Below are 12,644 nucleotides of genomic sequence, written 5' to 3' on the forward strand. Positions count from 1 at the left end.
TTCCCCATCACTGGGAACTATGTTTTATTTTCACCGTGATGGCAGGACTCGTTGTCAACATATAGGGGTGTTGATTGTGAGTTTGACATTTTGAGCTTTAACCTGAAATTAGAGGCACTTCAAAGAACAAGTGTAAAATAGTATGTGTTATGGAAATTTGTATCAAATAACCACTATTATTCTTAGCCCCACGATGGGCACCAAACTGTTTACCCTCAAAATCGGATAACAATTGAATTTGTAGGTAGTTTTAAGGATATGCGGATTAACTTGACACAAAGTGATAAATGAAGTTGCAATTGAAATAAACAACGATAAAGTAAATTCAAACCACGCGAATTGAAAAGTTACAGTCTTGGGAGTTCAGTCACACTTGAACTGGATGCACTTTGATCGGTATCAAGATACAGAAGAACAAGAGCTTAAAGAGAGAAATAATAATATATTGCTTTAGAATGCGTGTTACCCTGTCCTAAATAAATTATCAGACCCCCTTTATATAGCTGAGGAATCCTACTTTAGGTACAATTCAATAAAAGGTAAAAAATCTCTTGATTTGCTGATTGTCGATTCCTTATTGATAAGTGCCGAGATTTCCGTCATAATATTCGACCGGTCACGGATATTTCGGTCTTCTGTTGGTTGTGCTAATAATGTTACTTTGAGCTCGTTCGGGGTTAGGATCGACTCATCACGGCCTCGATATTCTCCAAGGCAGGCGTTCCGGCCCCGGGTTCGATCTTCAGTCCTTTATTGTCATGTTCTGAGCCTGACTTATCATGCCGTAGACGAGTTCGATTTCGACCTTATACAATTTGGCAATTCAATAGTTTAATATTTGGTTTAAACTTTAAAAAAATAGTATTATGTATGGTATTTGATATTTAAAAATAAAATACCGAAATACGAATACCGTACCGAAATATATACTAAGTTACACAATACATATATTATTGATTATAACATAACTATTAAAGTTCTAAATTTTACTTTTCGTTAATTTTATATCTCTCTCTAATCTGAACCGTCTTTTCCCCACCATACTTGCCCCCCCCCCCCTTTTGGTTGCACTTGCATTTCAACCTTTCTTTCATCAAGGTTTAGTATTTTTAGTTTTTATCTTTACTTTCACCATGTTATAATATATTTTTTTGTATTGATGAACACCTTACTTAAGAATATTACTTTGAGTCGAACAAATCGAAGTTATGCCCATATTTTTGTCACAATAAGAATATTACAATATTTATCCTTGTCACTCCAGGCCTCAACACAGTAGCAATCCACACTTATCGCTCCGCACCTAAGACAATAATAATATCTGCCCTTATCGCTTCGCACTCGACACAAATAATAATATCCGCCCTTATCGCCCCACACCCTACACAATAGCAATATCCGTCCTTATCGCTCCGCACCCGATACAATAACAATATCAACTACAATTGCACGGTAAAATCCCAAATAATCTGCCCAAAATGTCCATATGTGCCCTAATTATAACAAAATAATGATGCTAAAATTTTATCAAGATATAAGCTCATAGTTAGGGGTGTCATTGGTTCGGTTCGACCGGTTATTTTATAAAATTTGTACCATATCAATTTTTCGGTTATTCTATTATGTATAACCAAAATTAGACTTTTCGAATCCGTCACAATCATGTCGGTTTCTCTTCGGTATCGGTACGTGTCGGTTAATTTTCGGTATTTTTTTTAATATCATGTAAAATTCACCATTAGAAGTAGAATTGCAATAACATATGTTCTTTTATAGGACTTAGCAAAACTCTCTAGACATTTTTAATGTTTAAAGGGTGATGAATTAAAAAAAAGATGGCTAGAGTATAGATCCATCAGCTATTCTACAACAACGTAAAAGAAATTAAACAAAGGCAAAGAAAATATTAATCACACGAGTTGAAAGATATACCAAGCTGGGACTCAAGAATAAAGTCTATAGAAGATTAAATATTCAAAAAGATAAATCTAAATTATATGAAAGGAAACATATTCAATACATTGTAATACTTTGTGTCTTGCTAATAAAGATACTCGAAATAACTTAGTTTAAGTAGAAGTAGCATAATAGGTTTTAGGAATTAGTATTTTGAGTTTAATTACTTGTTGGATTGTAATAGTTTTCATAATTCCAAGGCTCAAAGAAAATTTAATGCATTATTATTTTTAAATATACTAAATAAATATATTTTCTACATGTAAAATTTATTCGGCACGGTTTGGTATTTTTTCGGTTTATTTTTATAAAATAAAAAACCTACCCTAATTATTGGCGCGGTTATAGATTTATATAAAAACCTACGATTTCTTTTAAAAAAACTAAAAATCGATTCGGTGCGGTACGGTTCGATCGATTTAATCGGTTTTCGAATATCCATTGACACCCCTACTCATAGTTTAGCAACAAAATATGTAAGGACATAACAATAATAAAAATGCGGATGGATATTCAATATATATATAATATGACTATAGTTAAATGTAACGCCAGTAACCGAGGAACACCCCTACGCTCTTCAACCTTCAGGCCCCTCCCCTGCTCCAAAAGATTAAACAAAATTTCAACTTACCACAGTAACATGGGGTGGTATCTGCAACTTTTCTCTTTTTTCCCATTAGGTTCGTCGTTGATATAATTTGCCTCTCTGGCCTCTGCCATTGGATCGTCGTCTTGGGTTCTCCGATCCCCTTTACTTCCTTTTCTTCTTTGACATAGAGATGCAAAACCTCATTCTTGTTCTAAAATAACTTTTTTATTGGGGGAAGATGGGGAATATATTCGTGAAGAAACCGAAGATCACCGAAGTGGATAAAGCAATTCTCTCTTTAAAGACTCAAAGGCGTAAGCTTGCCCAATATCAGCAACAGGTATTATAAGAATAATTTCTGAGAACTTCATTTTCCCCCTTTTGGAATTCTAATTGCAGTTTCATTTTTGTTGGGCTAAACTTAATTTGCTTTATTCTAGGATGGCTAATTCACCTTTGCAGATAAGAGTCTTGCTACCAGCATTCTGTTGATCCTTGTGTCAAAAATGATTTGATACCCATCCCTTGATTATGCTAATTTCCACCCCAAAAAAATTAAATATTAAAAGAAAAAAAAAACCCCAAAAAAGAATAAGTTAGTCTAAGATGAGGTAGGGGAAGTTTCTTGGAATTCTGGTAATTGAAGGTTCAAGGTGATTGTCTACCTTGAGAATAAGAATTCTCACCCTTTCTTGGTGCCAAAGGCTCCACTTAGGGACTGATTTGCGAGACGTCCTCAAGGAATATTCTACTAAATACGTGTTGGTTTACGATCTGCTAATCCTTTCTGTAATTCATTGCTCTCAGCTAGAAGCTGTCATTGAAGCTGAGAAACAAGCTGCAAAGGACTTGCTACGCGAAAAGAAGAAAGATAGGGCCCTTTTAGCATTAAAGAAGAAGAAAGTTCAAGAAGAATTATTAAAGCAAGTTGATGTCTGGCTCATAAATGTTGAGCAGCAAGTAAGTAATTCTTCTTAGTTCCCCTGCTAAATGTCCGTATTTAAGCATTTCAATGTTTTCTGATTCATGTGCAAATTCTTTTAGTTGGCAGATATTGAACTGACAAGCAAGCAGAAGGCTGTCTTTGAGAGTTTGAAAACTGGAAATAATGCAATCAAAGCAATACAAAGTGAGATCAACCTAGAGGATGTTCAGAAGTTAATGGATGATACTGCAGAGGCAAAAGCTTATCAAGATGTAAGCTCATTTGATATAAAATCCCCTGTTATCTTAGATATGGTTAACTCTTATTAGTCTTGTGAGATTTGGGAGTTCATTCATGCTCGTTGAGTCATAATATTTCTGGAGTAGTACCGAAAGGGAGATGGCTAAAAGGTAAGGGGAAAAGATGAGAAAGGGGAGAAGAAGGAAAATCAAGAGGAAAAAGATTACAGTAAGGGAGATGGGACAAAGACAGGGCAAGAAATGATAAATGAAGAAGGTAGAAAGTTAAGAGGACAGATTATAATAGGAGAATCAATTCTTGTCTATGTAAAACAACATAAAAATGGGTCTGAACTCCGACCTATAGAATAAGAGCCTTAAAGAAGCCAGGACATTTGTTACAAGGCTATATCTGTATCCAAAGGTACAAACGAAAACCAAACGAAGTCTAACAATTGGAGATTGATAATAATCGGTGATAAAATCTGAATTAAAAGATCCTACATAATCTAAAAGATAATCTGAAAATAATCTAAAAATAAATGTAAATTATCTGAAAATCTGGGAAAACACATATAGAAGTTTATTTTTGTTGAGAATCTTTTCCTTTTTGTTGAGATTATTGATTTTTTCGCATCTATCTTGAATAAGGGGTTTCCCCCTAGTTTCATATGCATGTTGTTAATGTTTCTGGGTGAGGAAGCGTACGAATGTCGGAGGACAGATTAGCTCTGTGCACAAGAAACGCTCCACATGACTACCTATGCTTGAAGTGGCCCAAAGGTGTTGCTTCCAATTAGATTTGCGCTCTAGGCACTAGTCAACTGAGCTCCCTTTTGAGAATTATTGGGATAAACCGATAAAGTGATTAATATTTGTGCAACTTTGGTCTTTGAGCAAATAACTTGACCAGTTATTAAATTTATAGTTTCCTATAATGCAAGATGTGAATGTTGGAGGGATTAATCATCTGCCTTTAGACATTTTCGCTCCTAACTGTTAGATTTTGTTTAACTTCTCCAACTCTATAAGACTTTGCTTCACTCACATTTTTCTAAATTCAGTTTGAAGGACAGCAACAATGTATTTTATATAGTTCTAGTGCTGTTTATTCTCAGTCAATAACAACTGCAATTTGGAAAGAGATCAGCCTGGCAGTGAAGAACGCTCCCTTTCCTATCTTGGCTTTTTTCGATAACTGCTTGTATCCTTTTGCAGGAAGTGAATGCTATTCTGGGAGAGAAGCTATCTGCTGAAGATGAAGAGGAAGTTTTAGCAGAATTTGAGGATCTGGAATCTCAGGTCTGTCTTTTTATGATGCAGGCAATTGTTGCTAAAACTTCGTTCATTTATTTCTTTTGGCAACTATATGCTCCTTCTGGTGATAACAAAATTACAGCTTTGCTGTGGCCTTTTCAGCTTATAACTATGAATCATCTTAATTTTCCTACTGGGCTATACTTCCCTTTTTGGCTGAGGGATAATCAACTGCACTAAATGATCACCTTCGCTATAGCACTACAAAATATCTAGTTCTAGTATACTGCTATCTAGTTTTCTGTTGATGCGTTCTCCTTTTTTCGAGGGAGCAAAAACTTGGAGATAAAAAAAAATAATATACTGTTATAAACCCATGTAGGGGTCTATAGAGCCTTCAAAATCCTGAGATATTACTTTTCCCATCCCTTTGATATATGTATAGTATTTATAGGCTAATTTTGTGCGTGTGAGCCATTTGGACAACTTGATTGGAATCAGATGATACTTGAATTATGAACCAAGATGTGCTGAGTAAATTAGAAGTATTAAGTTATGCATGAGTCGTATTTTATTTTATTTTTGATAAGGTAAATTGTATTAATCAAAAGGGAGAAAACTCCCGTATACAAGAAGTATACCAAAAAATAGAGAATTTACATCAGAACATGATTCTCTACAAATAACGCTCAATCTTCTATACAAGCAGCGGCTATATGAGTGCATCAAGAAGTATGCATGAGTCGTATTCACAAGTATTCTTTTTTTTTTTTTTAAAAACTGAGCGCTAGTTTTTCTTTCGTGCAACATGATGTTACTTAATAATAAGGGCAGCCTGGTGCACGGGGGGCACCCTGGGGAAAGAGGGGGGGGGGGTTGAAGTAGGCAGCGTACCCTGAAGCAAGCATCGATGGCTGATTCCACGGCTCAAACCCATGACCTATAGGTCATATGGAGACAATTTTACTGTTGCTCCAAGTCCCCCCTTCAATATGATGTTCTTAGTAAACCATCAATTTAACTATCTGGTGTGGGCCCACAGATGATAGTTAAGACTGTATTTGGGAAAAGTTGTATGTTGTGACCTGTGTTTGATGCATATCCATTTACAAACTTCAGTATCATAGCGCCGGGTTCTTTTCTAGTTTCAAGATTCTAGCATCAAAAGTTGCTAGCAGTGTCTTCTTTCTCGATGTATGGTGTTAGTCGTTATAGACTCTGGTTTATTTTACTGCATAAGGATGCATCGGAAATAAAAGGTGTCCATACATGTAGAGATTAGCTGTCCCGTACAAATGTTAATGCTTCTTTCTGCTGAAAGTAGTAAAATATTTTCAGCACGTTAGGAGAGGAGTTCTCCATAAATTTGTACAGTTGTGAGTTATTTCCTTTACCCTCTTCCCTAACCCCTCATCTTGGTCATATTCCATATTCCAGTATCACTGTCATTTTCTCAATAATTACTAGTATGTATTTGACCTGATGGTGGAAAATTTGTACAGTTAAAACTTCAAGATCTGCCAGAAGTTCCTTCTACAGTACCTTTTGCTGAGAATGTTGAAGATAAACTGGATCTACCTGACGTACCAACTAAAGCACCAGTCATCACGGAAGCTGTTATGGAGGACGCGCAAGATACTTCAGCTAGCGTGGTTGTGCAAAAGAAAGGTTACTATTCTTTTCTCCCTTATTCTTATACACACACACGCACACACACAGAGACATCTTTACTAAATCATGTATTCTGAATTTTCTGTTCAAATTTGCACAGTTCTGGAGGAACCAATACCTGCTTGATTCCAGCGCAACTTGGTTGCTTCATATGTCATGTTTGGTAATTTTTCGAAAAGTGTGTCAAGTTTCAGGATGCTATAAAAGTATTCGATGTTTAAAATTTGTAATTTTTCAAAAGATCCTATCATATCTCCTGTGACTTGTGCAAATTGTGGTTCTGGGGTCATGTACAAGATTTCAGATTTGTACCGTGCTCTTGTGCGTTGCTGACTCGTACGAAGTCATTTATTTACCATTATCTTCATGCTCATGTCTGAGTAGTTTCCTGTAGTTCTGTTACCTTTGTATTGTGCAAGAAAGAAGGTAATTGTGTCTTTTAAGACCCAACTCATGTTTTAGATTGACCAAATGAGCCACCAGAAAATTAATGACTCATAACTTCATTGAAACATCTCAGAACTGGTTCCAACTCTAGTATGTGCTAATTGCCTTACCAGCGTCCAAGCATTCTAAGCAAGGAATTGCCTTTCAAGGAAAGTTTCGTTTGGTTTTCCAAATGATGGTATCAGTACATAAGCCTTCGTTAATGTTGTGTTTTCCTAAGCTTGAGGAACTACTCTGACATATACCATGCAAAGCACCCAGACGTTTTTCCAGCCATCTAATTTCACCATTTTTTTTTGCATAACATTTGCTAAGAGACCGCAAATCATATGCAACCTCTAAGAGGAAAATAAAGTAATTGTAGGTGAAAAAGGGGATAAAGAAAGCAACAGCAGACAAACAGGAAAAGAATGTGAAAATAACATGGACTAGCCAGTTTTCGGATAGATATTAGAGCGTTTGCAAAGTCATTGAAAAATATCAATTATTTTATGCGGAAATAAAATCTGGACAAAAATACCCTAGCTGAAATATGAAAAGGATTATGGAGCTCCTTTATAGTATAAACTTCCAGCATATTATGTTGGAACTCCAACATATTATGAAATTCCAGCACATTATGCTGGAATTTGATATGTAAAAGATTCGAACTCCATCATATTATAAAAGAATTTTTTCGTATTTTAAGGGTGTTTTTGTTCAGATTTTATTTTACATGAAAAAATGATTAAATTTCGATTACTTTTAAAATTGTGACTATTTTTCAATTAGCAGTTGTAAACCATGCTATTTTTGTTTTTTTCCCTAAAAAGAATAGCGAGCAAAAACTTCTTAAAATTTTACAACATATTTAAGACATCCGAAATTTCTACATTTTTAGTACTACAGTCAAACCTCTCTATAATAGCCTCGTTTGTTCCAAATATTTTTGAATGTTATAGCGAAATACTATTATACAGAACATATATTATAACATAACATAAAAATTGGTTCTGAAAAAGTTTCGCTAAGGAAATCCAAAAGGGGTAGAGGTATTTTGATATTTTGTAGCTGGAATAATGCTGGTTTTTTGCACCCTTAGATCAAGAGGGCTCTAAATCTGACCAATAAGGGAAAAATTCTTGACTGTAGAACATTTATCCGATTTCACCACATTAAAACTCTTATCTTGCAGCTTGTCGAAAATAACTCCATTGTAATCCATCATTAAAATGGAGATTTTCCTGAACACTCTTCATCGATACAAACTCCGTTACATACTTGTTTTTTGATAAAAACTGGACAAAATATCCTGAATTTTTTTGGGTTTTAACACATTGTGGCATATGAAACTTGATTCATATATCAAATCCAGAGGCGGATCTAGAAATTCAAGAAGATGAGTGCACCACTGCTGACAACGACGAAAGAGGGACGAGTCGCAACTACCAAATTTGCGATTCAAGCAATTTTCAGGTTAAGATTCTAAAGTCACTAGAGTTGGGGGCTTGGTAGATGATGAGAGATATGTGAGATAGGCGTATTCTTTTTCTCCCGAAAAATTCAATTTACATACTAAAGATGTAAATTATTAGTATTACCGATTATGTTTGCTTAGAGATTAATTATAGGTAATTTCTTACCACAACCATTTGATTGGTAACCTCTAATAGTAAGTAATCTATCAAGCTAGTACAATTATAGTGATAATGTACATATCTTTTAGCTAATATATTTGACTGCAATGCTAAGCCTTTTTTAAGAGGGGAAAAAAAAAGAGGTTAAGGCTGTTTGGTTGTGGCAAAAAAAAGCAGGAAAAAAATAGAAAAAGGAAAAAAGAAAGATTCAAAGGGAAAAAAGGAAAAAGATAAAGAAAGAGTTTGGCACTTGCCTGCGGACAAGGGGCAAAATCAAAAGAATGCTCTAAATGAGATTTTATCTCATTACCTCCTAGCAAAGTATGTGTCTTATGGTAAAAGGTTGAGCCAGTGCACCAAACACTCATTTGAGAGTATGGGGGCATAGACAAATATATCACCTTTTTAAAAATAAAATGTATGGTAAAAATACAAATTTAGAGCCACAAACATGGGTTCACATGCACCAATGGCTCCAAGGCAGATCCGCCACTGATCAAATCGTGTCGTTCTTTATTCACTGTATGTGCCTTGCATGTGTCCAATGTTTTTAGAGAAGTTCGAGTTAATATCTCGAAAATTATCTCTGAAGAAAGTGAAGAAAAAGAAGAAGCCAAAGCCATTGAATTGATTCAGGAACAAGAAGTGATAGCAACTCTTCATGGTGAGAAATGACAAAAGACTGTATATAGTATAAATATATCAGAAGGTGGCTAAAACTTGAAGATAAAGAAATAGGTAACTTTATTCCCAAATAGAGTAGTGTTCGTAAACTGTATTTGTAAAATAATTCTAGAGAAGATAAAATAATATATAAACAGAAATGTAAACAAAACAGAATTTAATCTAAGCCTACTGAATTCAAAGGAACTTAATCCTCTCCTTATACCCGAGGTTTTGGATTATTTCCTCACTGGATAGAATGAATTACAAACTGGTGTAGCGGTACTTCAAACCCCAGTGTTTCAGCGAACACAATGATCGGTAGCAAATCACACTTACTGTTACTTTCTTTGTAGTTAAAATAATGCAGAAGAAATGAGGAGAATTCAGAAATTCGTATGAAAAATCTGAGAGAATTGACTGCAATTTATAGCCCCAACATGTTGAGTTCAAACGAAGAGGTGTAACTCTTCAGAGGTCAGTTACGTAAAACGGCCACAATGTAAATGGTTATTTATGCAAATTAAAACGGGAATTCAATAACTTTTCCGTTACAAAAAATGGACGGGCAGAGAAATTACTTAAGATGGATAATTTGGATTTAATATTAATTTCCGTTACAAAAACGGATCTTTAATAATATTACGTTAATATTTACTATTAATAAATAAATTTGGTCCAAAAAATTAATTAATCAATCATTTGACCAAACCCGAAGCCGAAGCCGAGCCGAGGAGCGAGCGGCGACGACACAAGGTTTGCCTTCTTCTTAACTCTTTAAGAGCTAAGAGAAGAGCAATTATATATATACCCATCAAAAGTCTTTTCCTCCTCCAATATAGGACAATGTCCCTTTATCAAAGAGGGAAATTCAAATATTTCATTTTCCCTCTATTTTCTATTCACCCTCTTTTAAGCTAAAATAGCTTAAATAGCCCAACAATCCCCCACATGAATGGGGAATGGCTATATCACAAAAATATGCATGAAAAATTGTGTGATTCACAAGCAAGGATTAATCGCATCTGGATAAGTATTTGAACTTTCCGTAGTGAACTTATGTCGAATATACTCGGTCAATCGGTAGATTTGATATCTTTGAACCGTCGAACTTTGGTGTATACCTAGACAACCATAAGTCACACAATTAACCCTTAACCGTCTTTGGTTCTCATTGTTGTGTTCGTTTCAGCCATGAACACCGCATGATTTCATAAGTGCGTAGAGAACTGGCCTTACAAAATTCTCCTTGAAGCGGCTAACACTTCACACTTACATAGGTGATTCCTAAACGTGTCATCCTATAGATACACTATTTGATATACCCCGTATCAAATTTAGAAATCATTAAAAAACCTTAATGCTTATCCTTGGTACTGAACATTGTCTCGTCACGAGAATGAACGAAAATTTTATTTGACAATGTTAAACCGTCATTAATGACTTTGTTTGATCTCTTTAAACCTAGATCTTGGGACCTCCAGTCTTTTAGGTAGAGTTAAGGCCATAATGACTTGTTCTCGGCCATAGTCTCATTCCCCTCGATGATTTCTCAACTACCTCTCTAATTAAGCCTTTCGTAAGTGGATCCGACACATTATCGCTTGATTTTACGTAGTCAATTATGATAATTCCTCTAGAGAGTAATTTCCTAACGGTTTTATGTCTTCGTCGTATATGACTAGATTTACCGTTATACATAACGCTCCCAGCCTTTCTAATTGCCGCTTGACTATCGCAATGTATGCATATTGGTGCAACAGATTGGACCAAAATGGAATGTCTTCCCATAAATTTTGGAGCCATTCAGCTTCTCCACTGGCTTTATCTAAGGCTACGAACTCGGCCTCCATTGTAAATCAGGCAATACAAGTTTGTTTGGACAACTTCCAAGATACCTCTCATCCACCAATAGTGAATACAGATCCACTTGTGGACTTAGAATCAGTTGAACAGGTGATCCAATTTGCATCACAGTATCCCTCAATCACCGCAGGATATTTACTATAGTGCAAAGCAAAGTCCTGGGTATGTTTTAAATATCCCAAAAATCATTTCATTTCCATCTAATGAGATTGACATGGATTAATCGTGTATTGACTCAACTTACTTATAACACAAACTATATCTGGTCGTATACAATTCACGATATACATTGAACATCCCAACACACGAGCATAATCGAATTGTGATATGCTTTGGCCTTTATTCTTTGCTAGCGCAAGATTCACGTCAATTGGAGTCTTTGCAACTTTAAAATCTAAGTGCTTGAATTTTTCAAGTATTGTCTTAATATAATAAGATTGTGACAATGCCAAACATTGAGGAGTCTTATGGATCTTAATACGTAGAATTAAATCAGCAACTCTCAAGTCCTTCATATCAAACTTGCTAATTAGCATAAGCTTAGTCACATTTATGTTGGCAATGTCATTACTCATAATAAACATATAATCCACATATAAGCAAACAATGACTATGTGATTTGGAACATTTTTAATGTATACACATTTATTACATTCATTTATCTTAAAACCATTTGACAACATTGTTTGGTCAAATTTCGTATGCCATTGTTTGGGTGCTTGTTCTAATCCATAAATGGACTTAACAAGTCTACATACCTTCTTCTCTTTACCTGGAACCACAAACCCTTTAGGTTGTTCCATGTAGATTTCTTCTCCAAATCTCCATTTAAGAAAGTTGTCTTAACGTCCATTTGATGAATTTCAAGATCATAAACTGCAGCTACCGCTACTAATGTTCGTATGGACGTAATTCTTGTAACTGGAGAGTATGTATCAAAATAGTAAAGACCTTCTTGTTGTCTATACCCTTCGACCACAAGTCTTGCCTTATATTTATCAATAACGCCATCATCTTTCATTTTCCTCTTAAAAATCCATTTAGAACCCAACGGTTTATTTCTAGGAGGAATATCAACCAATTCTCATATATGGTTGTCCAATATAGATTCTATTTCACTATTGACTGCCTCTTTCCAAAATAATGATTCCGAAGAAGACATAGCTTCTTTAAATGTTCGAAGCTCATTTTGCAATAAGAAAGTCAGAAAATCTGGTCCAAATAAAGTAGACGTTCTTCGACGTTTATTATGTCTTGGATCCTCCTGATTAAACGTACTTTCTTTTGTTTCTTCCCGAGGTCATTTAGATCTTTCACCAATCGACTCACATTACTTTTTATATGGATATATATTTTCAAAGAACTCAACATTATCTGATTCTATAACCGTATTATTATAAATGTCGGAATTT

General features: G+C 35.0%; 1 protein-coding gene across 1 annotated transcript; it reads left to right on the forward strand.

The window, feature by feature from the left end:
* The first annotated feature begins 2,506 nt into the window (after positions 1–2,506).
* Positions 2,507–7,013, forward strand: LOC104246591 (vacuolar protein sorting-associated protein 20 homolog 2-like). The gene is made up of 6 exons (XM_009802430.2): positions 2,507–2,888; positions 3,356–3,508; positions 3,593–3,745; positions 4,931–5,014; positions 6,472–6,637; positions 6,741–7,013. The coding sequence occupies exons 1-6, from the start codon at positions 2,787–2,789 to the stop codon at positions 6,764–6,766; spliced, it is 684 nt and encodes a 227-aa protein (XP_009800732.1). The 5' UTR covers positions 2,507–2,786; the 3' UTR covers positions 6,767–7,013.
* The last annotated feature ends 5,631 nt before the right edge of the window (positions 7,014–12,644 follow it).

Source organism: Nicotiana sylvestris, chromosome 10, assembly GCF_000393655.2.
Source record: "Nicotiana sylvestris chromosome 10, ASM39365v2, whole genome shotgun sequence".
Taxonomy (NCBI): domain Eukaryota; kingdom Viridiplantae; phylum Streptophyta; class Magnoliopsida; order Solanales; family Solanaceae; genus Nicotiana; species Nicotiana sylvestris.

Coding starts and splice junctions, on each gene's coding strand:
- LOC104246591 (XM_009802430.2), top strand. CDS start 2,787: ATGGGGAATATATTCGTGAAGAAACCGAAGATCACCGAAGTGGATAAA. Junction 3,509..3,592: donor TCATAAATGTTGAGCAGCAA/GTAAGTAATTCT, acceptor AAATTCTTTTAG/TTGGCAGATATTGAACTGAC. Junction 3,746..4,930: donor AGGCAAAAGCTTATCAAGAT/GTAAGCTCATTT, acceptor ATCCTTTTGCAG/GAAGTGAATGCTATTCTGGG.